Source organism: Dipteris shenzhenensis, chromosome 19, assembly GCF_047967505.1.
Source record: "Dipteris shenzhenensis isolate YYH24624 ecotype China chromosome 19, Dip_SZ_1.0, whole genome shotgun sequence".
Taxonomy (NCBI): Eukaryota; Viridiplantae; Streptophyta; class Polypodiopsida; order Gleicheniales; family Dipteridaceae; genus Dipteris; species Dipteris shenzhenensis.
Window position 1 is genome coordinate 34954525 of NC_141614.1, and position 27617 is coordinate 34982141.

Genomic DNA, 27617 nt, shown 5'->3' on the forward strand with positions numbered 1-27617 from the left:
AATACCAACAATACATCTCCAGAGAAAGAGTCGCTGCTTCAATGGCATTTTCAACTTCCATAGCAATTTCAATTTTCCTTTCCACCAAGTTAAAGACTTATTCAGATGCGAAAGAGAATGTGCATGATGAGCAATCCATGGAGGAGGTAATATCAATCGATAAGCCTGTATGGAAGTCAATAGATGCAAAGGCTGAGAGGATAACCCTGGACTTGAGGACTGAAGATGCCAATCTTGAAGCATGTCTCTTACTTCCAATGTTGGAATCGGGACCAAAGGGAGTAAGAGATCGGCAATAGCTTTCCATATGGGTCTATGATGCATCCCAAGATTGTAGTGTTGGCATGCTGCCGGAAAAGAGAGAATATGCCCTTGAGTATCTACCACATCATCAATGAACCGGATGCCCAACTTCATGAGATTGTAAGCTCTGATTTTTTTTATTTTTTTTTCACAAAAGAGACTTCTATTAAGTAAGAAAGAAACCCGCTAGAGCAAGCTCTGTGCGGAAATACACCATGCTAAGCATGTAATAAAAAACACCTCAGAGGAATGAGGTAGAAAGAAACCAAGGCTGAGGCTGAGAATGCCATCTCAACCCTGTAGAAGTCTCAGCAAAGAAGGGAGAGTCTCTCCAATCTCTGAGAAAAGTAACTCTCCTGGAGGAGGCTGCTCGAGATGATCCCTGCATGGTCGCCCAAATGGCCATCAGAGTGTGTATCGTATCTGTCGAAGTACTGGCCAAGATCTGAGAAGGGTGAACCTGAGAACCCTCCAAAGCCTCAGTGCATCTGGCTCTCCAAATGTGCCATGCTGCAATGCTAGCTAGGATCTCCCATGGAGAGTCGACCGAGGAGTGAGCAGCCTTGAAAAGAGTGGCCGGAACATCCTCTGGAGAGCACGACTCCACAAGGTGTCGTCGGATGTGAAGAGCCCAAGAGGAATCAAGTCTCTCAAAAAATACCTGGGGCCCTGAAAGAGTAAGCCAAGCCACTGATCCCCAGGTCATATAGAAAGGTCGGCGAACAAAACTGCTGAAAAGTCTTGCAATCCCCTTCCATATGATTCTCGCCTGTCTGCAATCCCAAAGGCAGTGCTGTATTGTCTCCAAAGCAGAAGGCAGCGAGGGCAAGAAGGGTCAGCTCCGAACTTGGACCTCCAATGGTTTACTGCTATCCCACCATGAATAGAAAGCCAAAAGAAGAGAGTGATTTTTCTATTCTGGTGGGATTTCCAGAGTCTCTGCCAAAAAAATTTCTGCAAGTCAGCAGGAATCTGAAAGTTCTCCCAATGATGAGCTCTGGTGGGCCTCCAACCCCTACAGCTGAGCTTGAATTTCTTGGCATTACTGACCGTGTAACGAAAGAAGGGGATGCCCTTCTCTCGGTGCCCTTCATCTATCCATTCCCATTCCCCAGGGTCCCACTGCAAAAACTTAATTGGGACACCTCCATAGAGCCACAGCCTCCATGAGCCAAGGGCGAGGAGAAGCGGGTCAAGATCCAAGTACCACTGTGAAAGAGAGCCATGCTCCATGAAGCTCACTATCCTGACTGGCTGAAATGGTACCTCCAACAAGATATTGTCTGTGGATCTGGACAGCCTGCCCCCCGAAGAAACATCAAATACTAAGGCATCCTCATGTGGGTCAAGAAAAGCAATCACCTGTAAAGGAACTCCCAATCTGGAAAATGCCCCCATCCAGGTGGAGCAAATAATAGGCATGTCATTTGTGTCCACCCAATCCAAGGGCAAGGCTGCAATCTGTTGGACTCTCCCTGCACTCCCTCTGAGATTAAGAACCATCTGGGCCTGTTGGTCTGCAGGAAGCTTCCTGAAGGATTTCCATGCTCCCACTGTAGATGCAGGGCCCCTCTCCCATCTTGGCCACTGCATGTAAGGAGAAGCTCCAAGTGGTCTGCCAAGCTCATCCAAAATCCTGTCATTCCACATGATAGGCTGCCTTTCAATCTCTTCACGGGTGGATGGGGGAATTGTGCGAAGAGTACTCCTGAAGCTGGCCCATGCTTTCAGGATAGCAACCATAAGAGGGGAAGAGGGAGACTTGAGGTGGGATGTGGTGAAAACCCATCTAGTACTGTGTGTCCAATTCTCTCTTGAAGTGGGCGTGCGAGACTGTATGCATCTGATAAAAAAATCCTTCCAAGGCTCTTCTGGCATAAGCCCTCTCACAATGAACTTGCAGAGTAAAGCTCTGCACTGTAGATCCAAGTTGATGATATTCAAACCCCCTTCTCTTGTAGGAAGAATCAAGGTCTCCCAAGCCACCCTGGCTGTAACATCAGTTGTGCCATCTAGACTACTCCATAAAAATTTTCGTACAGGCCTCTTAAGCTGAGTGATACAATCCCTAGAGTGGCACCAACAAGAGCATACAAACCATGTTGTGGCTAGAAGAACCTGGTTAACCACCACCACCCTGGAGGCGAAGTCAAGTTTGGTTGAGCTCCAGAAAAGGAGCTTTCTTCTGATGCTTTCTAACACCGGAGCAAACTGTTGTGAAGGAGAGATGCCCACCCCAACCTGGCAGCCCAAATATCTGATGAAGACGCCCCTCTGTACCCAAGTGAAGCCAATATCATTACCCCAATCCGGGGTGTCATCCTCACAAATCCAAAAACCACTGGATTTATGCCAATTAATGTGTGCACTCGCAGCTGTGCAAAACAAATCCAAGGCTGTCCGGAAGGAAGTGAGTGTCCTGGGGGAGGCATCCAAAAAAGCAGCCGTGTCATCTGCCAACTCACTATCCAGGAGCTCTTCTTCCCGGCAGATAGGAAGCCTCAGCCCATAAATATCAGCTTAAGATCTAATGTAGATACTCATAGCTTCCGCCACAAACAGAAAAAGAAATGGGGCAAGAGGACATCCCTGGCGGACAGATCTAGAAATCTGAAACCTGTCCTCTCTTACCCCCCCAATGAGCAACTGGCTATGGGCTGATCTGTAGAAAGAGGATACTCCTCTAATCCATGCATTTGAAAAACCAAAGCGAGATAGAGTACCCTCTAAAAAATCCCAGTCTACTCTGTCGTAAGCTTTCTCAAAGTCCAAGAGTAGAATGGCCAATCTCTGGCGGCTCTGCATGGCCCATTCTGAGGCCTCCCAAAATGAGAAAATATTATCAAAAATAGTTCTGCCATGCACAAACCCTGTCTGCGTGTCATGTAATCAAATCTGGAAGAAAAACCTATAGCCGTAGACTAATGGCTTTTGCCAGAATCTTGTAAAAAGTGCCCAATAGAGTGATGGGTCTCCATTGAGACACAAGATTCCTATTACCCCCCTTTGGGATGAGATGAATGAGACCATCTGTAAGTGAGTCCGGCATCTCACTAGAGTCCCACACGCCCTGCAGGGCTGATGTAATGTGATCACCAATCTGCTCCCAAAAAGTAATAAAAAAGGAGGGAGTAAGTCCATCTTAACTTGGGCACTTGCCCTTGTGGAGGGCAAGTAATGCAGTCTTGAATTCTGCATTGGTGAAAGGTGCATCCAGAGAAACATACCTCTCATCCTTCACCAATACAGGGATACACTGCCAAATAACCTCTCTGGCATCATCAATGGCCTGTGTGCCTGGATCTGCAGTAAGAAGGGATGCAAAAAAATCTGAAGCTACACGCATGACAGCATCAGGATCTGACTGTAACACCCCGTCTGAGTCAACAAGCTGCAAAACACTATCTCTACTATGTTTGGGCCCATGAGTAGAGAAAAAGTGTTTGTTGACCCTGCCACCCATCTGAATCCAAAAGGATTCCCGTGCATGAAAGGCATATTCTGCTCTCTGATCCAACAATGTCTGCAAATGAGCCCTTGCTGCAGCAAGGCGCTCCTGAATCCAAGCATATGTGGGCCTCTTCTGCTCTTCCCTTTGAAGGGACGCTAACTGCTGGCGTATACTAATCTCACATCTGAGAATCTCACGTCTCCTAGAATCAGCGACTGTATGATAATAGTCACTAATTCCGGATAAGGCTGCAGCTACCTGAGATGGGTGGACAGCTCCACCCTGTATGTGAGAAACCCAAATCTGTAAAATATCCTCCATGAGGCTCTCCTCTGCATAAAAAGCATCTGGAATCCTGACACTGGCAGAGCGTCCTCTCCGATGAGGCTCAAGAATCTGCAACACCACTGGAAAATGATCTAAGGTGGAAACCCCAGTAGAAATGCATACAGATCCTCTGTCAAGTGCCCAATCATCTACATAAAATCTGTCAATCCGTGCATGAATGGGCATGTGTATTCTCCTGTTCGACCAAGAGTACAGGAGTGACTGTGGCATAATATGAAAGGCATCATCCAACCAAGTGTCCCTGCCACTGAACTGAAAGAGGAAGGCATCCCAGGCTGCCCTCTCCAAAGAATGAATTCCACCTTGGCTGCCTCCCTTTTTGTCTGAAGGCAACTCAACCATGTTGAAGTCGCCACCAATGATCCAAGAATCTACAATGGGGGCCCAAGAGAGTAACTCCTTCCAAAAGGAGATCCGCTCCCCTCTGTTGTTGGAAGCATAAAGATTGAGAAGACCAATCTTACGCCCTCCAATCAAAATAATGATCCATTGAGCTCTAGAAGGGGAGATAATACCATGACCAGCAACCAAGGGAAGAATAGAAAGAGAGACCGAAATGCAAGTACCTCCCCTTGTGCCCATAGCAGGCGACCAGAAGGTATGTCCTGAAAGCAGTTTGCCAGACTTAGAGCAATCACTGGCATCCATCTTGTGTTCTTGGATAAAAAGGATATCAATAGCACGTCCAGTGACGCCTGGATGACGCCTGGATGAAGCTGGTTCCGGATCAGCTGCCTACGCCGACGGTGTGGAACTCCGCCTAGGCCCTGTATGTTCCAGCTGACTATCCTCATCGACAGGAGGATGCTGGATGGAAAGGCTTACCCGACCTAGTAGAGGAGACCAGCTTCCCTTGGGCCGAAACACTCCTGCTGAGGGCAGGAAACTCAACAGGTGAAAGGATCCCCACACCTGCTGAAAGGGAGGCGCTGTCAGAAGGAATCCCAATGACCGGGACCCCTAAGGTGGAGGGCACAAACTCCTCATCATCCATGAAAGTCACCGAATTTGCCAGTGCCGAAAAAGAATTCCTGATAAGCAAGTCTGGCCAAGGAGTGCGAAGAAGACCTGCACTCGTGGAAGATGGAGGAGGAGGACCTGCTAGGCCTCTATTAGCAGAACTGGAGCTGGGGGTTGAGGAGGCCTGTGGTTGGGGTGAAGAGGAATCAGGAGCCCTCATCTACGCCTGCACTTTCTCGGTTATCCTGACTGTGGCAGGAACAGTCTGCGGGGAAGTACCTGTAGCCCCCTCGTGGTCAGAAACCAAGGGGTCTGCAACCAAAGTGACTGGGGCTGGTGGATCTAAAGGCCCCTCCTGATGTGGAACTGTAGTGTCTGGGGCTGCAGCAACATCCACCTCTGGAGTCTGAAAGGCGTCTGTCTGAACAGGACCAAAAGTCTCCTCTTGAGGTAAGGGAGCCGCTCTGATAGCTCTCCATCGTGGTACTGGGTGTGTTGCGGGCATTGGGCGCCCTGCTGCCCCTGGTGGTCCTGGGGTGCGCGAAGCATGGCGCCCTGTTGCTCTGGTGGTCCTGGAGTGCGTGGTACAGGGTGCTGGGGAGATGCAGTCGTGGTAGTACGTGAAGGAGCCGCACCAGAAGACCTCTTGGGTCTTTTTCTCTTCCTTGGGCAGTCTCTAGCAAAGTGCCCAAGGGTCCTGCAAATCCTGCACTGGTCCTGTCTACCTGAAATCTCGACTCTCTGTCGAAAGAGAGAGCCGTCTGGACGCTGAAGCATAATGTGGTCATCTGAGATGTTAGAGTCAAAGACAATGACCCTAACACGAGGCACCCCGTCTGCACTGACTGCCTCTGCCGAGGAAGAAGGCATGCCAGGAAGGGAGGGAATCTCAGTGACCACTCCGAATGTGGCTCCGATAGTGGCAAGCAGTCGATGGTAGACCTGAGGAAGACCAGGAAATCTAATGAACAGTGATGTGACCTGCCTGTCCTCCTCGACCGGATTGAATCCCAAGATGTGGGGTAAAAGAAAGATCCTCCTCGAACCCAAAGCCAGGGGATTAGCTTTGAGAACAAGGGCTGTGGACTCGTGGGATTCGAAAACCACTTGGAAGAATCCACGTCCCAAAAGTCGAATATCCCTGAGGTGTGGGGCGAGGTCTCCTAGTAACGCCGCCAGCATCCAGTCTCTACCCTGTGATCTGGAAGGGTGTGACCCAAAGTTGCGGGTGAAAAGTGATGTGGAGCCCTCTAATTCCACATCTTTCTTGAGGTGCTGCAACTCGTCTTCTGAAAAAATGATGGTTCTCGCGGCCGGTGGAGGTGGACGGAGATTGGCTGAATGGGGATCCATTCGCCAATCGATGTGAAAAGGCCGAGTCCAACACTGAAAAAGCTCCGCCGTCCGTGAAACTACTGCCTAGGACACCCTGAACGCGGGCGCAGGAAGAAGGAGAAAGAGAGGGTAGGAGAGAGGGGAAGGGAAGGAGAGGATAGACTGAAGGGGGAGATGGAGGTAGGCTGAGGGGGAGGCGTGGGGAGCTGAGTTAGGAAGGAAGGGGGCGGGGAGGGAGAGGGAGGAGGTTTTTTTTTTTTTTTTTTGGGGGGGGTCTCCTTGGGGGGGGGGAGCAGCGAGGGGGGGAGAGGGAGGGGGAGAGAGGGGGGCGGGGGAGGAGAAGGGGGCGGGGGGGCTGACGGGGGAGAGGGAGGGCGGAGGAGAAGGGGGCAGCGGGGAGGGGGGAGGGGGAGAGCAACTGGGGGGGGAGAGGGAGGGCGAGGGAGGGGGGCAGGGGAGAAGGGGGCGAGGGGGCTGGCGAGGGAGAGGGAGGGCGGAGGAGAAGGGGGCAGCGGGGAGGGGGGCAGCGGGGGGGGGGGGAGAGGGATGACGGGGGAGGAGAAGGGGGGTGGGGGGGCTGACGGGTGGGGGAGAGGTAGGGCGGGGAGGGAGAGGTAGGGGCAGCAGGGAGGGAGAGGTAGGGGGCAGCGGGGGGGTAGTGCATCAAGGTGTCTCTGGAGCCCCTCTGATGAGGAAGACAAAAGTGCCACGTCATCTGCCTACAGCAATATCTGGATCAAAGTGCCAACAAGAGAGCATCCATCCCCCCCCTGTGTCTGCATCACTGTCTCGAGCTCCTCAATGTAGAGGCCAAATAGGGTAGGTGATAAAGGACACCCTTGTTTGACCCCAATAGTGCTCATGATCTCGTCTGTCCACCTAGACCCTGCCGGGACTCTACCTGAGACTCTCATAAAGTGTGACAACAACCCAAATGATCTCCTGGTCATAACCCAAATCCTGTAGGCGCCAGAGGAGGCGAGCTTTTGGGACCGTATCAAATGCTTTGCGGAAATCCACAAAGCAACAGTAAACCCTCTACTTCCGTGCCCTCGCCTCCTCGATGATACATCTGAGCGTGAGAATGCGATCCATGGTTCAATGATCCCGCCGGAATCCAGCTTGTCTTGTGGCCTTGAACATTATAGGAAAGACATTTCATAGCTGTATACATATGTACAAACAAGTGACAAAGCATCAAGCAACTGCCATATCCTCAGCCTCCTGCTGAGACCCATGCTCATAAGGAGGAGAAGCATCTGTTAGATCAAAGATTGGAATATCTTTTTTTAGAACATCAGTCCATAGTCTAGTGGCAGGAGAAACTTGAGAAGAAGAAGCCTGTCCTGGAGTGGGAGAAGTGGCATCCCAATGTCTGGATTGTAGAGGTTGCTGTCTGAGGGAAATCATCTTTTTGGGTTGCTGCCACCCTTCATTTTGTGGAGCATCTTTGTCTTTCAATTTCTCTTTACCTTTATCCTTGACCTTTGTAGGAGTATTGATCTTCATCAAGTGCTCATTTACCGATTTAGATGCCTTATCCAAAGTAGGGTTTGGGGAGTTGGGAACTGTCCTCCATTGCGAGGTATGGGCTGAGCATTATTTTGAGGCATAGCTGTTGGAGGCGGTCTATGGAGCACAGTAGGGCATTCTAATGCCAAGTGACCAAACTTATGGCATGCAAAACAAGCTCCTACAAAGACTCCCCACTTTAAATCAAAGTATTTCTGACCCATCTGAACATCCTCAACCACAACTGCAATGGAGGGAGGTGTAGGCCTGTCAATGTCCCATAAAATGCAGAATCTATTACGATTGCTAGTGGGTTGAGGGGGACATATAACCTGGCCCAAAGCTGCAGCCAGGCCAGGCAACTCCTCACGCATATAATCTGGAAAATCAACCACTTCCACTGATACTGGGCAATGATGCCTAATCAAACTCTGATAGTCCTTGTTAGGAGACTCGGGTAAGACATGTACCATTTGTCTGCCATAAAACAAAGGAGAGAATTCTAGTAACTTCTGCTTGTAACTGACATCAGCAAGATGCACTCATAGAATCCTCTTGATGCAAAATAAACTCCCTCAACAAAGCATCCACCCAATAAAGCTTTGATCCACTGTGCTACATCATTTGCAGCAGGGATCCTTCCTGGAAAAAACAAAATTACAGCAGTCTGGGAGAGCTTTTTCAGAGGGTTTACCAACGAAGAAAGCTTCAATTTATACTTGACATCCGGAACAGGTTTGTTCCAGGCCTGTCTGCTCTGATGAAATTCTTCATGAAGTGTGTCGAAAACATATCGTGCATCCAAATTATCTTCTGAAAGATCTTCAGGAAGCCTTCTCTTGGGATCAACAGAATGATCCCGATGAGCGTAGTGTTTTAGAGGAGATTCAGTAGCCATATGAAACAAAGAGTAGATTCTAGAAGATAAAAGGTATACCAAATGGATAGTAGGGAGTAGGAACAAGAGGTAGGAGTAGTATGATATAAACTAGGGCCACGTTCGTGGTCTCCTTTGTGGTGCTTAATATGGAACACCAGAGTATAGTGTATTCTTGGGCAGACCCTGGCTGCAGCCCCAGCAACACCAATAAAATGGAATAAGTAGGGGCCCAAAGTCTTTCCCACTTGGAGAAGTAGGATGGCAAAGTCTAAATGGAGCAAAGATGAGTGGTACAGCAAGAGCACAAGAGGCAACCCCTGTAGTCGACCACATAGAGGACAAGCCAAAAGTAGAGACATGCTTGTTTTCCAACATATTGTGCCTCACTCAAGGCAATAGGGGCAACCCAGACGGAGGGCAAACTAGCCGTACTAATTTGTGCAAGCAAGGACAGCAGAGGCGAAATTTTAAGAAAAGGAACACAAGGGCGGAAGAGCAGCGGAATATGGCGCTGGCGGGCTGTTACAGATACGCAAAACAATGGTATAGATGCAGAGAGGGTCGTACAGCAGGTGCGGGACAGCATGAGCAGGGAAAGGTGCGACCGTCGGGACCTGTGGGTGTCACGCAGGGACTTGTGGGTGGCTTGCGGGACAGTTGCAAGGACCGAGGAGTAGCCGTACATCCTGTACGGTAGGTACGGATACGTGTTGTCGTTTTCCTCTTGGTATGCATCATCGACTTGTATGGAGAAAAATAAGTGATTTATTGCAGCCCTTCCTTCAATTCCTCCATGTAATGGTTCTCATAGACTTCAAGATTGGCAACTGGTGTCTGATACTCCAGGATTACACCCGCTTACTTTGCAGGCTCTTACTTCTATGTGATCTTATAGGCTGATTTTGCCTCCTCCATGGATTGTCCAGCATGGAAATGCTCTTTGGCATCTGCACAAACCTCTTTCCTGGTGGAAGTCAAATCCAAGAGTCTTGTGGAGAAATAAGCTGCTTTAAAGCAACGACTATTTCTTTGGAGATGTTTGGTGGGCATTTTTTCAGTAGGGGTCACTTCGGCTAAGCGCAGGATTGCAGCTCCTCATTGTTTGAGATGTTCCAGTTCTTCTAAGATTGTTCCACATCTTCTGTGGTTCTGTCCTCACTCCAGAGCTCTCTTGGATCGTATTTCACACTGTCTTCATATGCGTTTCCCTACTCATCGATTTGGGAAATATTTTTGGATCTTTGGGAGGTTGACTTCAGTGCAGGCTCAATACTCTCTCTTTTTTCATTGGGTTAGATTTTGGGCACTCTGGACTGTTTGGAAACAAAGGAATCAGGTTTTCTTGGGGCAACCATTGCTCCAACCTTACGAGTTTTTCAGAGCCTCATTACGACAATCTCTGTATGATGCTTGTCATTAGGATGACTTGGATGTATCTTCTTTAGAGGTGTTTTTCCACTGCTTTTGATTTTTCTAAATAGTCTATTCTGTAGACTATGCTCATTGTAAAAAGCTTTTCTAATATAAATACATTGGTTTCACCCAAAAAAAAAAAGTGTGTGTGTGTGTGCGCGATGATGTAATTGTGCTGCCCTTTTCCGGGTTAGCTTCTCTGTAATATAATCACTCATAGTTTTCACCCAAAAAAAAAAGTGTGTGTGTGTGTGTGTGTGTGTGAGAGAGAGAGAGAGAGAGAGGATCCATGTTGCATATTTGCTATGAGATTCCGGGTTGCATGTATGATGTTTGGAATGGATGTTTCAGGTCAGACAAGGTCGGAAAGCTTCTTGCTAAAGTACTTCTCCAAGGATTGCAGGGTAGTAGGTATGCTTTAAGATCAGCTTGCAATATCAACTATTTGTAACTACTATTGTTGGAAGCAACTTTTTATAATGGAATGTTGATGTACAATGCAGGCCCGTAACGTTGATAGGGTTTTCTCTTGGGGCTCGTGTCATTTTCAAGTGTTTGGAGAAGCTAGCAAAGAAGGGAGAAAATGGTACCTTGCCTTCAAAAATTCAGATGAAAGTTTGGTAGTGTTAAAGGTTATTTTTGGCAGGTCAACCCATGCATGGGCATTGATTGTATGGAACCCAATCAATTTAGTTAGATAAAGAGCAGGCAAACATAGAATCCATTTCTCCATTATCAAATTATTGTCTTTCAAAGCAAGTCTCCTACCATATCCTTTTGGGTGCTATGTGGCGTTAGGCACATGAGTTACTTAGGCATCTATGAAGTTGATTGATTTAATAATGATAACTATCCCACTTGTCATGGAAAAGAATATGTGACAAGCGATTCCATTTTATACTTCAAATCATGCTCCTCTCTGGAAGTAGATCTTGGCTCTACTCTTTCATCAAGTGCAAAGGTGGTTAAATGAGTACACCACCCTCTCAATGGGGCTGCCCATTGTACATAATACATGGCGGAGTGCTTGGATGGATTGTCTTTACCATCATCATAGTCACCAAGAAGCATGTCTCAAGGCCCCCCTAAAATGCCAAAATGTTTCCAACCCTGAAACATTTCAATGAACTTCTAAAACGGCAGTTGTCCCTTTAAATTAAGAAATAACCTAATTTGGTATTTAATCTCAAAATAATTTGGTATTTAATCTCAAAACGCTTTAGAAAGTTTGAAACAGTTTCACTGGAACTTTTGATTGTGACTATGGCCATCATTAGCTTTGTTTTGCTGATATCAATAGCTAGCCCACTTTCAGTGCAAAAGTTATGCAAAATGTCCGTAAGTTTTCTATCTATATGTGTGTGTGTGTGTGTGTGTGAGAGAGAGAGAGAGAGAGAGAGAGACAGTTAAGTCTTTGGAAGCCCGATGGGTCTATGACACTGATAGAAAACTGATACAACAAGCAGAAAGGGTGAAGCTACTAAACGAGCATCATCACCCATGCTGAATGCTAAGTACTAAGCTGTACATAGTCATATAATCAGCAATGGCATCATCGTCATCATCATCATCGAGTCAATCACCATCAAGGCTGGTTGGCTCTGGTCAATGCAATGTGCCCCCACAAGGGTATATGCGTGTCAGAGAGGCACTGATGTGTAGCCATTGATGGAGCGCTGGCGACTGTCTTTGGGTGCTGCCCGTCTCAGTCTCCTGGCAATGACTTTGCTCTTGACCAGGGCTATCGTAATCCCTATGGGTTGTGTCCCAGGCCTGAACATGGATGGGAGGTCGCTCAATGTGATCTACATGTTTGTCCGTTGTCGAGTGCGGTGTGTCTCAGGATCAGGATCTTTGCTGCGCCTGCTATCAGTGGTTGCAAGGCTCGTGCGATCTGACTGGAAGAACTCCGTGATCCTGCTCTGAGAAGGGTCGGGCCATGTGCTTGAAGATTGTCTGTGTGTTTTGAGTAAGTGCTCCCTGTGGCAGGCGCCTCATGGATGAAGGTAGTGAGGGATCCTTGGTCTGGGTATGAAAGAAGTTTGGATAGTGGCCCAAAACCGGCCCTAAAAAGGCAATGGCATCGACTGCAGATCTTGTAGTACACAGGGCATTTGAACGCGAAGTGCTCCCTCCTATTGATCACATAATGTGCATAGGCGTCTCTCCCTGGGCCCCTCAGTTCATTTGCTCTCGATGCAGAGTTGGTGTGATGTGACTCGAAACTGTCCGATAGAGATCCTCTATGAGTGTGGCAAGTGGATTCGAGTGTACTCTAGTGGGGCAATAAACCCTCCTCAGAGATGTGCAGGAAGTGGTCTCTGTAGAAACTGAGCTTCACTGGAAGCTCCCTCGGCTCCAACTAGGTTTTGAATGTGTGCAACTGTAGTAGATCCTGGTCTTGATCAATTGTAGCGGGATAGATAGAGCGTCTAAGCTGTACTGGAAGGGAGGCAGTCTGTCTAGACTCTATGTGAAGCCCCAATCTCTCGAACCACCTACGTGTCTAGGCATACCAACCTCTCTCATCCCCACTGTCTGCGAGGTCCATGGATGAAGACAGAGCCAGCCATGGCAACCTGCGTCGCTTCGCAGTACTGGACCCCGTACTGTCTGACGCGGTGTAGATAGGTAATGGTCTGGAATGCCGCATCTAACTGCAGTGGAGACGCACCGAACTCAGCGTGTTTGATATGATGTGGCACGGATGGCTTGCCTCGGATCATCCGTGAGAGCAAGAGGATTTGTAGTCGCTCTACTCGAGCCCACTCTGTGTCTGAGATATCCAGCCTCCAACAAGGGCTGCCGCACATGCCTACGGGTTGAACCAAGTAGTCAAAGAGAAGAGGCTTGGTCCGGGGGTCCTGAAAGTGTGAGTGGAAGCACTATCACTCCATGCGAGCAAGTGAGGCATACCCCCTGCGCAAACGGGCCTGCATCGCTAGCCTCATCGTGAAATTGGGCCAGAGAAGACGACACCCAGGTAGGTATATGAGGAGACAATCTCGACTGGTGATCCATCGAATGTGAACTGCTCTCTATGTATGATTGCTCGAGATGTGTTGAAGATCATAACCTTGGTCTTGCCAAGTTTGACCTTCAAATCATGTGACTCACAAAAACCTGTAGTACATCCAAATGTCGCTAGAGCTCCTTAGCAGAGGAGGACATCAGAACCACGTCACCTAAGTATAAGAGAATCTGAATCAGAGTACTTGCAAGAGAGCAACCAGCCCCCCCTAATGATTCCATGAAGGTCTCGAGCTCGTCTATGTAGAGGCCAAACAAGGTTGGTGATAGTGGGCAATCTTGTTTGACCCTAATGGTGCTCATAATCTCCTCCATCCATCCGCCACCTGCCCAAGAACTCGGCTTGAGACTCTCTCATAGAGTGCCATAACAGCCCATATGATCTCCTGGTCATAGCCCAACGTCTACAAGCGTCTGATGAGGCGGGCTCGTGGGATCTTGTCAAAGGCTTTGCGGAAATCCACAAAGCAACAATATACTCTCTGCTTCCGTGACCTGGCCTCCTCTATGACACCCTTGAGTGTAGGTGATCCATGGTCCCGTGGTCGCGCCGAAATCCTGCCTAGCCCTCAACCCTAAGTCCGTGCATCTCTGCAAACCTGTTGATCTCCGTGTCGAGTAATGATGCATAGATCTTGGACATGACATGCCCAATCATAATGGTCTTGTAGTTTTCGGGCTCATGGGATCTCTTGCCTTGTGAATGGGTGTGATAATGTTAAGAGTCTACATGTGTGGGATGCCAAGGCAAATTGCGTCATTGAAAAACTTTGCTAAGATCGAGGCTAGGACAGCAATCCCATATGCGACAAACACGGTGCATAGCCCCTCATGATCTTTCGCTTGGCCATTGTGGAGCTTCAATGTCGCATCCTTGACACTGCCGCTGGTGAATAGAGTGCAACTGGTAGGGTGAGGTGAATGTGACAAGTCCGAGGCTGGTGGGTTGGGAACGTCATACAATCTACGTGCGTAGGTGTGCTAGACTTGAGTGTCAGTAAGGGGTAAGGGTGACTTTCGCTCAAGGAACTTGCACCAAAAATCTTTGGAGTTGCTCTTGAACAAAGTGTTCAGTAGTTCCTCCTCATTTTGGCAGACAAAAGCATGTTTCTTCTGGCGTACTAGATGACGATACTCGCGTATCGTGTCGGGTTCACTCAAAAGGCTATATTTGGCCTCGAGTCGGAGCTGTCGATGAAAAGCCTTACACTCTTCATTGTACCAACTATTGTAGGGCACAAAACCAAGAGGTGGAGTCTGGTGGAACGTGTGGTGTACGAAAAGGCATATAGGGCAACCTCGTGGAGTGAGCGGCTAATCAGGGCGGCACATTTCTCTAGTAGGGGTATGTGACCAATGTATGTGAGTAGTGTGTATAGCCGTGTGGAGTAAGCGGATGATAAGTCGTGATCAAAGTGGATGTCATGATAAGTTGTGTATGTGGTCGGCGGGGGGTGTGGTGCTGTGAGACCGGGGATAGAGATGTTGAAGAAGAGGTAAGTGTGGTTTGCCCCAGGGAGGAGTGGTGAAACAGAGAAGTCGGTAATGCGTGATGTAAAGGCAGGGGATCCCATGATGTAGTCAACTACGCTAGAACCCCCTCTGTGTGGGAAACAAGTGAAGCCACCTGAGGAGGGCCATAGCTCAAGACCATTATAGATGATGAGGTCGTGTACCCTACCCAGGTTCGAAAGTGCATGCTTGTATGATGTGATTGGTCCCTGTCTGTCCACAGATACTCGTGTCATCCTTGCCTCATCAAGGTCAATGTCTGGTAGTAGTATGGAATCATCTCGGAAGTCTAGAAGCGGTACTTGACATGTCCTCGTCCTTGCGTTGAAGTCCCCAACAAGGAGGACTTCCTTGCGACTCGAAAGATCCAGAATGTCTGGATAGAGAAATACATATGGAGACGCTTCACCCTCCTCACATGTATCCCTAGCAAAGTGAGATATCTTAGGTGGGAAGTAGCTCAGGTGGGAAGTAGGATACTGCTATGAAGAGATCACGGCTCTCTGTGCGTCGGATCCAGACGCACATGAATCTAGAGTGTGCATCTCTTCTCTCGAGCGAGATGGTCCCAATGAGAGGATTTGTAGAGCTCCGCCACTCCTCCAGATCCTCGTACTCCGCTTGTCTCCCTCATCTCATCTCTGAACGCTGACTCCCATGTGTATCTGTTGACGATCGGCAGTGGGTGCTCTGGGCTCGGGTGTGTCTCTGTGTAAAAGACTATGTCTCATCCTATAGAGGATTTCGAGAAGTCCCCTGGATCAGACCACAAGATACCATTACAGTTCCAGATGGTGCATGAACTCGGTATCGTGGGTCTCATAGACCCCGCCTCCCTATGTGGAAGAGTGGGTGGGTGCCCTACGGGGGCTGTCATAAGTTGGCCGTCTCGAACCACAGTCCATATTCCTCTCCTTGCAGGTCACATCCCGCTGCTGTAAGAGATCCTCGACCTGCAAGGGTGTTAGGTCCGCATCCATGGATATCGCAGGGTGGTCACGCAGGGCTTGTCTACATCGGAATGCTGCCAATCGTGCATGGGTGTCCCAGAAGCGTATGACAAGGGGCTGCTCTCGGTTGGGATCTCTCCCTACTCGCCAGGCCCCTTCGATCCCATGCTTTGAGACCCCCAAGGTGGTGGTCACAAAGGTGATCGCGTCACCCATGGGAATGGTATCTATGGGTGGAATGCCACGAACTCTAATGTTGAGGGCCTTACTGGCCCTCTGTTGCTGCTCCAAGAGGGTGGTCGAAACAGTTGCCTTTGCAGGCGCCTACTTTGCCACATCTACCCACTTGGTCGTCTGTGCAATGGCAGATTGCATAGTGGCAATTTGAGCCTCTACAACCGTCAATGCAGTACCTATAGGGGCTGTCCTCAAGGTGGTCACCTCCTCCCTCATCTGTATGATGTCTTGCGTGAGCTCCTGGATGAGGACGGCCTGTTCCTGTATGACTCTGGCCTGCTCTTGTGCACAGCGTGACAGCTCCACCTCTCGCGCTCGTATGCTATGTACCTCTATGAGTAGGGACTCCCATGCAGCAGGCGGCTCAACCTTGGGGTACTCAGGTCCTCGTGGGAGCTGGAACTGGTAAGGGGCTGATATGAATGTAGGGGGATGTGGCTGAAATGCAGATGGTGACTGAGTGAGCTGGAGAGATGTCTGGGGAGATGTATGTGGCAATGGCAAAGACATCCCAGGAAGCTGGAACAAGGAGGGTGGTTGATTGAGAGGGAGAGGTGAGGACGAAAGGGAAGGTGAGGGGTATTGTGTCCCAGTGTGGGTGGCTCCTAATGGCAGTGAGGCAAGTGTACCAGAGAGAGGGGATACCAATGAAGAGGTGACTCCAATACTGAGAGGAGGGCTGGCTAAGAGGGAGGGGTGAGAGGGAAGAGAAAGAGTAATGTAGGCTAGCATGGGTATCTGGAGACTATGAAGTAGGTGGTGAACTTGGTGTAACAATTGCAGTCAATGTATCGATCGATGTGGATGTCGAAGTCGAAGTCGAACTAGAAGTAGAAGACCCTGAGGTCCAGTGGTTACTCTAACTTGACTGTGCTTTAAAGTGATCTAACGTAAACCAACTAACTCAATCCAACCCCAACTAACTAAACCTAGAAACTAACCTAACGGCTAAATCTGAGAGACGGAATGATACGGGCGGGAGACGATGGATTTTCATGGCAGTGGCGTAGCGATGGCAAGGGCTATAAGGTTGTATGGGTTAAGGGCTAACGGGGTAAGCAAACTGACGGGCTAATGGGTTGAACGAGCTGAACGGGCTGAACGAGCTGAATGAGAGAGGCTAACTGGACAAAACAGGAGAGGCTAATGGGATGAATGGGAGGGATGGACGGGAGAGCTAAGGCAGTGGGAGAAGAGGTGAGCAGATAGGCTCTGAGACAGCATTGTTTGTCCGTCGCTCATTGCTACACTTTCGATGGACGTGACAGACTAGTAGATCAGAGCAACGACGGACCCAGTGACGTGATGTGACGGTAGAGCAACGACAGACGAGCAAAGGAGCAGCAACATGAGCAAACCAGCAGATCAGAGAGGCGACATGAACAGACCAGCGGCGACGTGACGTGACGGCAGATCAGCTAGAGAGAGAGAGAGAGAGAGAGAGAGAGAGAGAGAGAGAGATGTATTAACGTCTGCAAGAGGCCTCGTGGGCCTATGAGACAAAGTACAAGCGAAAAAGTAGCTCATACAAGCCACTGAGGGCTGAAGCAAAGGGTTCACTAAGACCTTGCTGAAAGTTAAAGTGCTAAACTAGTGAATCAAGTGTCAAAATACTAGAGTAGCAAAAGCAAAATAACAGAGAAGTATCAGGTGCTGAGAGCTAGCACTCCTAGTACATGCTCAGGTTCCGTATATCCAGGTAACCTAGTGGCTCTCTGATGAGATGTTTGAGCTCTCGTATCTGTGTCTGTTGAGCTGTCTCTCAACATGGGGGAGGGCGTGGTCTCCTCGATCTCTGAATCCGGTGGGCTACATCAAGGGTGATGCCTCGTCTCTAGCGGTCACCTCTAAGGAGGGCTGAGATAGATCGAACCTCGATCGTGCATGCTCTGGTCCCTCTCCGTGTCGCACGTGGAGTGTGTGTCCCTCGTCTGGCAGCATCGTGGTGGACACTCCCACTGCTAATCCATGATGCTCTCATCTCATCAATCTCCTCTCCCTCAGCCTCACCGGCAGCTGACTCAGATGCATAGAAGTCTGTAACAAATGTTTGTGATCTAATGTATCTCTCCGTGGTCGCATCTCAATCAGATAGAGCCCAGCACAAACCTGATCGTGAAAATGGATCAGCTGTGTAAGTGGACCAAAGTCATGCCCCTCCTGAAAGAGGCAGTGATATCGTCCTCGGATCTCATAATAGACTGGGCAGACACACAGAAAATGCTCCTTCGTCTCGATCTCCACCATTTGGCATAGTGTACAAGTCACTCTCCCTGCCTGCCTCAATCTGCAGCTGATGTGATGAGACCCGCAACTGACCAATGGCGACCCTCAGTGCATGTGAGACTCTCCTGTCCTTGAGATACTGAGGTCTAATGACAAGATTGTGCTCTGAGACCCTCAGGATGTGGTCATGGTAGAACTGGATCTTGATGGAGAACTCCTCTCCCTCCCAAACCCTAGATGTATGGAGCTGGAGGAGGTCATACGGTTGATGTAATCTCGTGGGATCATCTCGGGTGGTGCATCCAAACTGTATTGAAAGGGGGGAGGTCTGTCCATCTGAATGCCGTGACTACCAAACCACGTGGATATCCGTGCATACCATGCCGTATCATAGTTGCCTGGAGAGAGAGATGTATTAACGTCTTCAAAAGGCCTCGCGGGCCTATGAAACAAAGTGCAGTAACAAAGTGACACATGCTCATACAAGCCACAAGGGGCTAAGGCAAAGGGCTCACTAAGACCCTTTGCTGAGTAATATACCATATTAGACTAAAATCAGAAGTACAAAAGAAGACCTCATGTAAACTCCAAAGTCCAAATCCAAAACTAAGGTCTAATAGCTAGAGAGAGAGAGAGAGAGATCCCCCTGAGAATTTATATTTTCCTTAATAGAGAGCTGCAAACAAGCCATGTTTCTCATGTTATGCGTAAGACATGTACAGCTTTGTTTGACATATCTCACTGGCACATAATTTATTTATTTTGGTGTTGATGTGAGTCTAATTCTTGTTTACAAGATTATAATCTCTTTTGCATTGCCAGGCAGGATAGTAGAACGAGTTGTACTGCTTGGTGCCCCTATTTCAACAGAAACCCTACGGTGGGAGACAGTCCGTAAGGTAAGCATTATCGCTCAGATATTGTGACAGTTTTGGGATATAAGAAAAAAATCCTAACTGCAGAGGTATGTTTTTTTTTTTTTTTGGGGGGGGGGGGGGGCAGCAATTGATGAGTTCTTCTAGTCTGAGCACCAAGACAATGCCGAAGCATGTGCCAGGCTTCTTGTTTGCTAACTATGATTGTGAATGCCATGATAATGTTGAACCAGATCTTAGGCGTTGTTAAGCAAGGATGACAAGCAGGTGACTTGACAAGGGGTGTAGGCGAGGATGAGGGATTGAATTCTCTTAAAAAGAAAGAAAGAGGGATTGAATTGAGCTTAGAGATCTCTTCTAGGAGATTGAATTGAGGAAGGTATAGAGCAGGTGGGGGTGGTCATGCCATACATTGTCACCATGAAACCAGGAGAAATCAAGTCGCTCCTATTTGATTCATTGATTGCCTTCAAGTGCACAAGCCTCCTTTTACATAAAATTTGAACTCTAGCTAAATGCTAACAGTAGGCTAGCATCTGATCTTCTACCTTCTTCCTCCCCTGCTCGGTTGCGTCCCTCCCTTCATGGTTGGCTTTTGGTTAGGGCCGCCATTGGGGCAGTCTCAGGACATGTATGGGCTGTTGGTAGGAAGGACACCCACCCCCCATTTTTCTCTCTCTCTCTCTCTCTCTCTCTCTCTCTCTCTCTCTCTCTCTCTCTCCCCTCCCTTCCTTCCTTCCTCCCTCCCCTCCTCAACCTTCCCCTCCCTTTCTTGTTGCCCCTCCCCCAAACCACCCCCAAAAATTTTCCTTTCTTCCTCATCCTCACGTCATAGCAAGTGGTGGTACACGGAGTTACCAGATTCAGAGTTTGAAGATGGTGAGTTTGGAAAGGTTGACAGTCGAGACACCTGTTGGAGTTTTATTGCTTGGCTTCTGGAGGCCAGATCCATTGGAACAAAGGACACATGTGGGGGGAGGCCCTTGGCTTTTGCTGGATACAAAGGGGCGAGAGTGTGAGATATCTTGGCTGTCAGGTTGGGATTGATAGTAGTCCTTGGGATTGTGTTGCAAGGATGCAACGGATCCACTAAGTACATCGTATGCAATATTGGCATAGTCCTTCCAAGGACTTGAATCTTAGTTGACCATGGTGATCTCCTTTCCAAGGGTTTATTAAAAAAATTTGGACCTTCCATTTCTTGCATTGCACTAAGCATCGGTGCTCTTTCTAGTCTATTTCTTGTTTGGATTCCCTTGTTTGTTTAGGGAATACTGTTGTTACCTAAGTGCTTTGCATGCGTCATCATTCCAACTATTTTGAGGAACAGATCGGTGGGTGGCTTTCCCATTGATTGGACTGCGTGGGGGAAGGAGTGCTATGTGATGATATGGATGAGTTAGTTAGGAGGTGGGATTTGGCATTTCTGGTTGATTGGCTGTCTATGTTCCCAAGAGTGCAGGGAAACAGCTACCATAAATGCAATGTAGTGAACAGTCAAATTGTGGTGGTAGTAGGTTGGAGCAAGTGACTGTAGTAGACCAGGAGGAAGTGACTGTAGTAGTGGGCTAGATGGATTGGGTCAATGTAAGGTCAAAGGATAAAGATGAGCGTTCAACTCCTGGCATTAGGTGCTGCATACATGGCTGTTGGTCTCATCAGGATATCAAACAGCCACCCTTCTGTCTGGTGATCCTAAAAATGTGCTTGAAAGCACTGTCTCTATAGTCATGCCAACCTGACCTTGTGTGAATTGTGCCCTGGCTGCATGAAGCATTGTAAATACTGGCCCTGTAAACACTACCCCTAAGTAATTATACGCCTGTACAATCTCTGCCTACTTCCTTTGGTATGCAAAATTATATTTGTGCAGGGTTGGCCGTGAGGTATTAAAGATTATAGCCTTGGTCTTTCCAAAGTTAATAGTTAGGTCTCTCTCCCCACAAACACCTCTAGGGCCTCCAAGTGTGTAAAACTTGCTACCAAGGGGGATAAGAGGACAATATCATTTGTGCATAAGAGTATCTGTATCATCACATTTGCCAACATTGGTCCCTTGCCTCCAAGCTGGTCAATAAAGGTCGTGATGTTGTCATGTAAAGCTCAAAACGTGTTGGTGATAGATGCTTCACATCAATCCTGCTCTCAATCTAGTTTGACATATCCCTCTGACTGACTCATATAATCCCATAGCCTCTCATATCATGATTCTTGGGATCCTCAACTCCTGGAGCCTCCTAAGTCATGGGTGCTCATGGGATTGTGTCAAAGGCCTTTTGAAAGTCTACAAAGCAAGCATAGACTTTCTGAGATCTTGATCGCCCCTGTTCAATGATGGCTCTTAGAGTGAAAATGTGGTCCAGAGTCAAATGCTGCCTCCAAAACTGTGCTTGCTCCAATGCCCTCTGCCCTTGAATATTTGCAAGCGTACTAACGTCCCTTTCTAGTACAAAATATGTTGGCTAATGTGTGGCCAATCATGATAGTGTGGTAATTCCCTACCTATATGGTCCCCAACCTTGTATATCAGCACAATGGTGGAGGTGCTCCAAGCAGGGGAAAGCCATGGCATATTGCTTCCTTATACATCCAAGGAGGATTTGGATGAGGACCTCCTGTGCATGAGCGAAGTTCGTCTTCTGTAGACCCTCTTGGTCCTAGGCTCTGCTCACACATTCCATGTGGTAAATAGGGTGGACGTGGTTGCCATGGGCACATATGACATATTTGAGCATGTCTGACCTGGGACATCATAAAGTGACATGGTATATGTGTGCAAGATCTCTGGATGAGTGATGGCTATGGGTGGCTCCCTTCAGAGGAGTCCACAAGCTGTGTAGGGAAGTGTATCTGCGAGAGGATCTGGCTTTGTGGTACATGAGCGTGCTTATTACAATACCACATTATTGGCCACAAAGAGGTCACAAAAGAATTCAAGAGACGTTTCAAGTGTTTGGGGTGTCCCAATGATATCACTTTTCCCACTAGAGTGCTGCCAAGGAGACACTTAGAAATGCTCTTTTGTCCTGCCATAGCACAAATATGGACACACATAAAAAGTTGGTCTTGGGCATGTGCTTTGGGTCATTGAACCGGAGTCCTCCCCCTCCCACCTATACTCACTTGAGCCATCCACTGCACTAGTGTGCACACAATTGACACATTGTCAATTTCATGTGTTGATACACACATTCACATATTCGCACAACCGCCCCCCCACCTACACACTTTCTTTTTTTGTTAAGCAGTATTCATTAGCAAAAATATGCATTCATAGCTTTCTCAAAATGAGACAGATACTACTTACAACTAAAAGCAGTAGTAAAAGACTTCTAACTGGGCCAAAGCCAAGAGAATGTGCATCTTGGAGAGATCGATGCAAGGAGGAACAGAAGAAATGATAAATATCCAACCAAGAGTGCTCGTACAATCGAATGTTAAGAGCATGATATAATGACCACTAATGCCCAGCAATGGCGCCAAGAGAAGAATTTATCATAGTGTGGCCTAGAGGCATATCTGCCAAATAACCAAAACTAGGGCACTCGGAAAATGAGAACGAAGACCAGCACTCAGCCTAGGTAGAAAATCACGAGCGGCAGGACAAGTCAAGAAAAGATGCTGCACAAACCCCCTAGGATGTGGACAGACAGGGCATGCCGAGGAGGCCACTCGTCTAGCAACCAACAAAGATCCAAGTGGTAAGGCTCCCACCAAAGATCGCTAAAAGAAAGCACGCTGCTTGAGAGGAAGCGTACTGCTCCAAATACGTCAAAGACAACCCTTCCACCAGCAATTGGCTTATTTAGATGCCATAAATAATTTGTGTTCTCTTGAATGCATGGCTGCGCAAGTAAAAGAGATAAGCTTTCTTAGCAGAAAGATCAGCAAATGAAAATGAAGCATAGCCTAGGAGTGCTCTATCAAACTTCCAATCCAAAAGTGGAAGTGAAGTAAACAAACAAGGGACCGGTAGAAAGGGTTGCAACATATATGAAAGAGTATGCCAAACAGGCCTGTGATGTAAATCCAGGAAAAACTGTCTCCTGGACTGAGGAAAAGAAAACAGGCCTGTGATGTAAATCCAGGAAAAACTGTCTCCTGGACTGAGGAAAAGAAAGGACGCAGCCCCAGGCATCCCCTACATCATTCACCGTAGAAATCCCCAGGAGGTGCAGAAATTTATAGGTTGAAGATGTGCTAAAGGAGAATCAAACACCTGGCTCCAGTGTATACTTTGCAAACGGAGGGTGTTACCAGGATCCGGAGGTCGACTTGACCAATGCAAATGAGCCAAGAGTTGCTGCCAATCATGTATGAGGCGAGTAGAGAAAGGACAGCCAGGAATCCGACCCTGTAAATGACCAAAAATACCATCCAGAATAGCCGGAATCCAGTGGCCAAAAGCATCTGTGCGGATAGAGGTAACCAGACAGGAAAGCAAAATAACCCAGGGCGGATGCTGCTCCAAAAACGAAGTCAAGAACGTAACTTTGCGAGCCAACATGTGAATGTGAAGATATATGTAAGGAGACGTAGCGCCTTGTGATCATGTCTAGTGCGCCAAAGGCATTCCATAACTTTAGTGACAAATTTCTGAATATCCAAAGGAGACCAAGGAATGAGCTGTAAATAGAACTGGACATGAGCCATGAGAACAGGCTGCAGTCAAGTTGATAATTTCCAATAATCAACAGCTTATGAAAGAGCGTTTGTAACACCCAAAGTCTCTCGTGGCAATGAAATAGCCAACCAATAATGGCGCACAACTCGATCAAGAGGAAGCAAGAGACCAGGCCACAACGGGCGATGCCAATCACATTCACATAAAGGCAAAAGTTTTGATTTGCTGAAATTTACTTTCAGCTCAGCTGCAAGGCCATACAAATCCAAGGCTTGCATGAGATGCCTAACATCATCCTCTGAGTTCCGCAGAAAGGATTCGTCAGCATAAGCATGGCTGCCAAAGGAGTGCCTCTAGGAAACTCAATACCATGCAAACGCTGCTGTGAAACCAAGGCATGAGTGGTAAATAGAACTGGACATAAGCCATGAGAACAGACTGCACATTCCGAAGACGGACTTGCAGTGGCCAAGTCGATCATTTCCAATAATCCAGCAGCCAGCTTATGAAAGAGCTTTTTGACACCTAAAGTCTCTATTGTGGCAATGAAATATGCAACCATAGGATAACCCAAATGGCGCACCACTTGATCAAGAGGAAGCAAGAGACCAGGCCACAACATGCGATGCCAATCACATTCATGTAAAGGTAAAAGTTTGGATTTGCTGAAATTTACATTCAGCTCAGCTGCAAGGCCAAACAAATCCAAGGCTTGCATGAGATGCCTAGCATCATCCTCCGAGTTCCGCAAAAAGGAGTGGTCATCATAAGCATAGCTGACAAAAGGAGTGCCTCCAGGAAACTCAATACCATGCAAACGCTGCAAACAAACCAAGGCATCCATATGCATCAACATTGGATGTGTAGCAATTGCAAAGAGCAGAGCACCAAGAGGATCGCCTTGTCAAACAAATCGGCCCAAAGTCCATAAAGAAAGGGCATCAGATAAAATGCAAGAAATCATGGCATCCTCATAGAGCCAATAAACCACATTTTGCATACTGGGACGAACACTTAACCGCCACATAACATTTGCAATAAATTCTCATTTGACCATGTCAAAGGCCTTTTCAATATCAATCTTCATGATTAAAACATTCTGCTGAGTGTATTTGGCATATTCAATGCCTACGTAGGCATTTGCAATGTTGCACATGATTTGCTTGCAAGGTACAAAACCATATTGAGCAAGGTGCAAACCCATTTTTTTTAAAAGGCGATATAACCAACGTTTTAGAGACCAGCTTATAAACGACATGCATCAATGTGATTGGCTTCTGATCAGATACATATTGAGACAAGGGATTTTTTGGGATTACATGCAGCAATCCTTCTTTCCATAATGAAGGTAAAGAGCCGGAGAGCCAAGCATTATTGATCATATGCAAAAGAACAGGGCTGAGTTTGTCCCAAAATTCAGCAAAAAATTTAACTGTAAGGCCATCCCAACCCGGGGATATAGAGCGGCCCAACTTAGATAAGGCTGCCTTCCATTCTTGATCTGTAAAAGGCATCTCCAACTTATCCGCATCCTCTGGAGAGAGGATCGATTGAACATGGGCAAGAAAAACCTTCCGAGCATCAATCTTTGCATGTGACATAGAAGGAGGGGCTGCAAACATATCAGAAGAGTGTGTGTGCACCACATCATCAAGCTGATGCCTATTCATTGTCCATGAGCCATCTTAGGCTGCGCGCCCCCCCACCCCCCCCCCCCCCCGAAGAAAAAAAAAAAAAAACACACACACACACACTCACAGGTGTGCACATATGTGCAGGCATGCCCTGCTATGTGTATTCTTCTGGCTAGCAGCCAGAACAGAAGCTCTGGCCCCCCAATGGATATCTGTATGCCATGGTGAGCACCCGGAGATTCAACAAATGGGTGCCTTAGGGAACACACAGAATCCTAAAGATGCTTGGATGGGGCTTGAGAGGCATATACACGATTTTGTGATTACAATGGGATTGGGAATGACTGCTCTGCACACTGCACTACTGTGCCCACCCGTTGTATATTGATATGCACATTCACATATGTGCACAAGAAACCCCAAAAAGCATAAAAAAACCCCGTTCTCTTCCCCCACAAACAAACACACACACAGTCCAGGGTGGTCTAGAGACCTTAGGGCTTTGGAGGATTTATGGGATTTGGGGCACCTGTTGGAGGGATGAAGGGGGATGAAACGAGACTTAATTTATTCTTTCCTTTCTTTGTCTCCCTGGTGCAGGGGCTGTAGAGTCCTGGAATAACAAGCGCTATGTTCTGGAACGTTTCTTTTCAGACATTCTGGGGGTGTCTGGGAACTTAGGTCTGCTCTTTAGAGAGTTCTGGTGTTCAAAATAGGCTCCTGCCATTTCCTGTTAACTATGCTTGGTAGGCATTGGCAGAGAGATAATTGTGGATCATGGAGAGACTTCTATGTTTTTGGAGCTGTATGTATTTCTACTGGGACACGTGAGGCAGAGTCCATGTCTAACCTTCCCGGCTTAGCAAGGGGCTCCTTGTATTAGGTGAGGATGTTTTCTCATTCATATTTTTCTTGGGCATGAAGGAGTTTTATCAAAATATCTGAACGGATGTCTTATCCCAGTTGGGTTTCCCAGTTGCATATTTGGAGGATCTCTCTGGCAATGTCTTCGCATTCACACGATCAGTGCAAATATCTGAGATCATCCCCTGGATTGTCTAGTTATTGTTTGCGACTTCACTGGTTGCAAGATGCGTGATTTTCTAAATCACATCAAATGGTGGTGTGTTTTGATGCAAAAGGGGACAGTCCTGATCTTGTGGGTGGGAAAGTGAATGGTTTTTATTGTTATAGAGATTTACAAGGCACCTAACATGGGTTGACTGTGTTCTCAGGTTGTAGCAGGTCGATTTATCAATGCATACTCGACTAATGACTGGCTTCTAGCGGTAGTATATCGTGCCAGGTATTCATTAAATATAGCCGAAATCCATAAGCTATGTATTGACCCTTTGTTACAGGGATTATACCTGTGTTGCCTTCTCAAGATTACTGTTTTACTTGCTGCACCTGTATTTTACATCATCTCTGAAAGTGCACACTGTTTCTGTGATCTCAGTTTGTTGTCTCAGGGATTGGCTGGAATACAACCAGTAGATGTACCTGGCATTGAGAATGTAAGCCTATACCTCTACCTTCAAAGATCTGGGAAGCATCATATTGTTTTTAGTCGTCAATGTCCTTCAACTGTCAATCATGTGCTCAACAACTATTTACCTTTTGGGTCTGAATCTCCTCTCATGAAACAGGTTGATGTAACTGACCTAATAAATGGGCACTCCTCCTATCTGTCAAATGTTGGGGAAATTCTTCAAGCTCTGGACATTGATTGCTACTACCCTGTTTATCCAGCAAAGATTATTGGTAGTGGTACCTACGATTCTTGATAAAGCTTGTGATTAGTTTGTATGGGGATTTCGACAGAATGCCCAAAACATGCTGCTGGAATGGTGTTCAATTGGAGAACAGCCAAATTCAAAGCATGTACTTGGGACAGCATGATCATGCTCTAGGGCCCTCAAATTCTTTGACGCCCATAATTTCATCAGAAAGATTTTAGTGGTCTCATGGAAGGGCTTTCAAAGAACTGACAATATATGCAAATTTTAGAAATGCTTCAATATTTGTAATGCCCATAATGACTAATGCACTACGATTCTGAATAAAGATTTTCTGGGATTACTCTATAAAAAGTTTGGGTGGTTCATTCTGAAACTTCAATCTTCTTGCATCCTTCCCAGTAGAATCAGAGAGAACTATATTTCCTGATTTGGATTATCTTTATTGGCTTTTATTGAAGGTAGACTTAAGACATTGCACACATGCAGACTCTTGTGTGGCTTTATAATCGTTTGCTCTCACTAGTTCTGCAAAAACTTCTATTAATGCTTGAAATAACCCCATACAAATCAGCTGCCACAAATAGG

General features: G+C 47.3%; 1 protein-coding gene across 2 annotated transcripts in view; it reads left to right on the forward strand.

Annotated features, from left to right (window-relative positions):
* LOC147890389 (transmembrane and coiled-coil domain-containing protein STS1-like) overlaps positions 1 to 27359 on the forward strand; it is a 74920-nt gene extending 47561 nt beyond the window's left edge. For both annotated transcript variants that reach the window (XM_087390547.1, XM_087390548.1), the window contains exons 11-16: positions 10554 to 10613; positions 10706 to 10788; positions 18980 to 19056; positions 26526 to 26596; positions 26750 to 26807; positions 26940 to 27359. In XM_087390547.1, the coding sequence (XP_087246673.1) occupies positions 10554 to 10613; positions 10706 to 10788; positions 18980 to 19056; positions 26526 to 26596; positions 26750 to 26807; positions 26940 to 27077 (487 nt within the window). In that variant the 3' untranslated portion in view covers positions 27078 to 27359. The remainder of the gene's footprint in view (positions 1 to 10553; positions 10614 to 10705; positions 10789 to 18979; positions 19057 to 26525; positions 26597 to 26749; positions 26808 to 26939) is intronic.
* Positions 27360 to 27617: the final 258 nt, after the last annotated feature.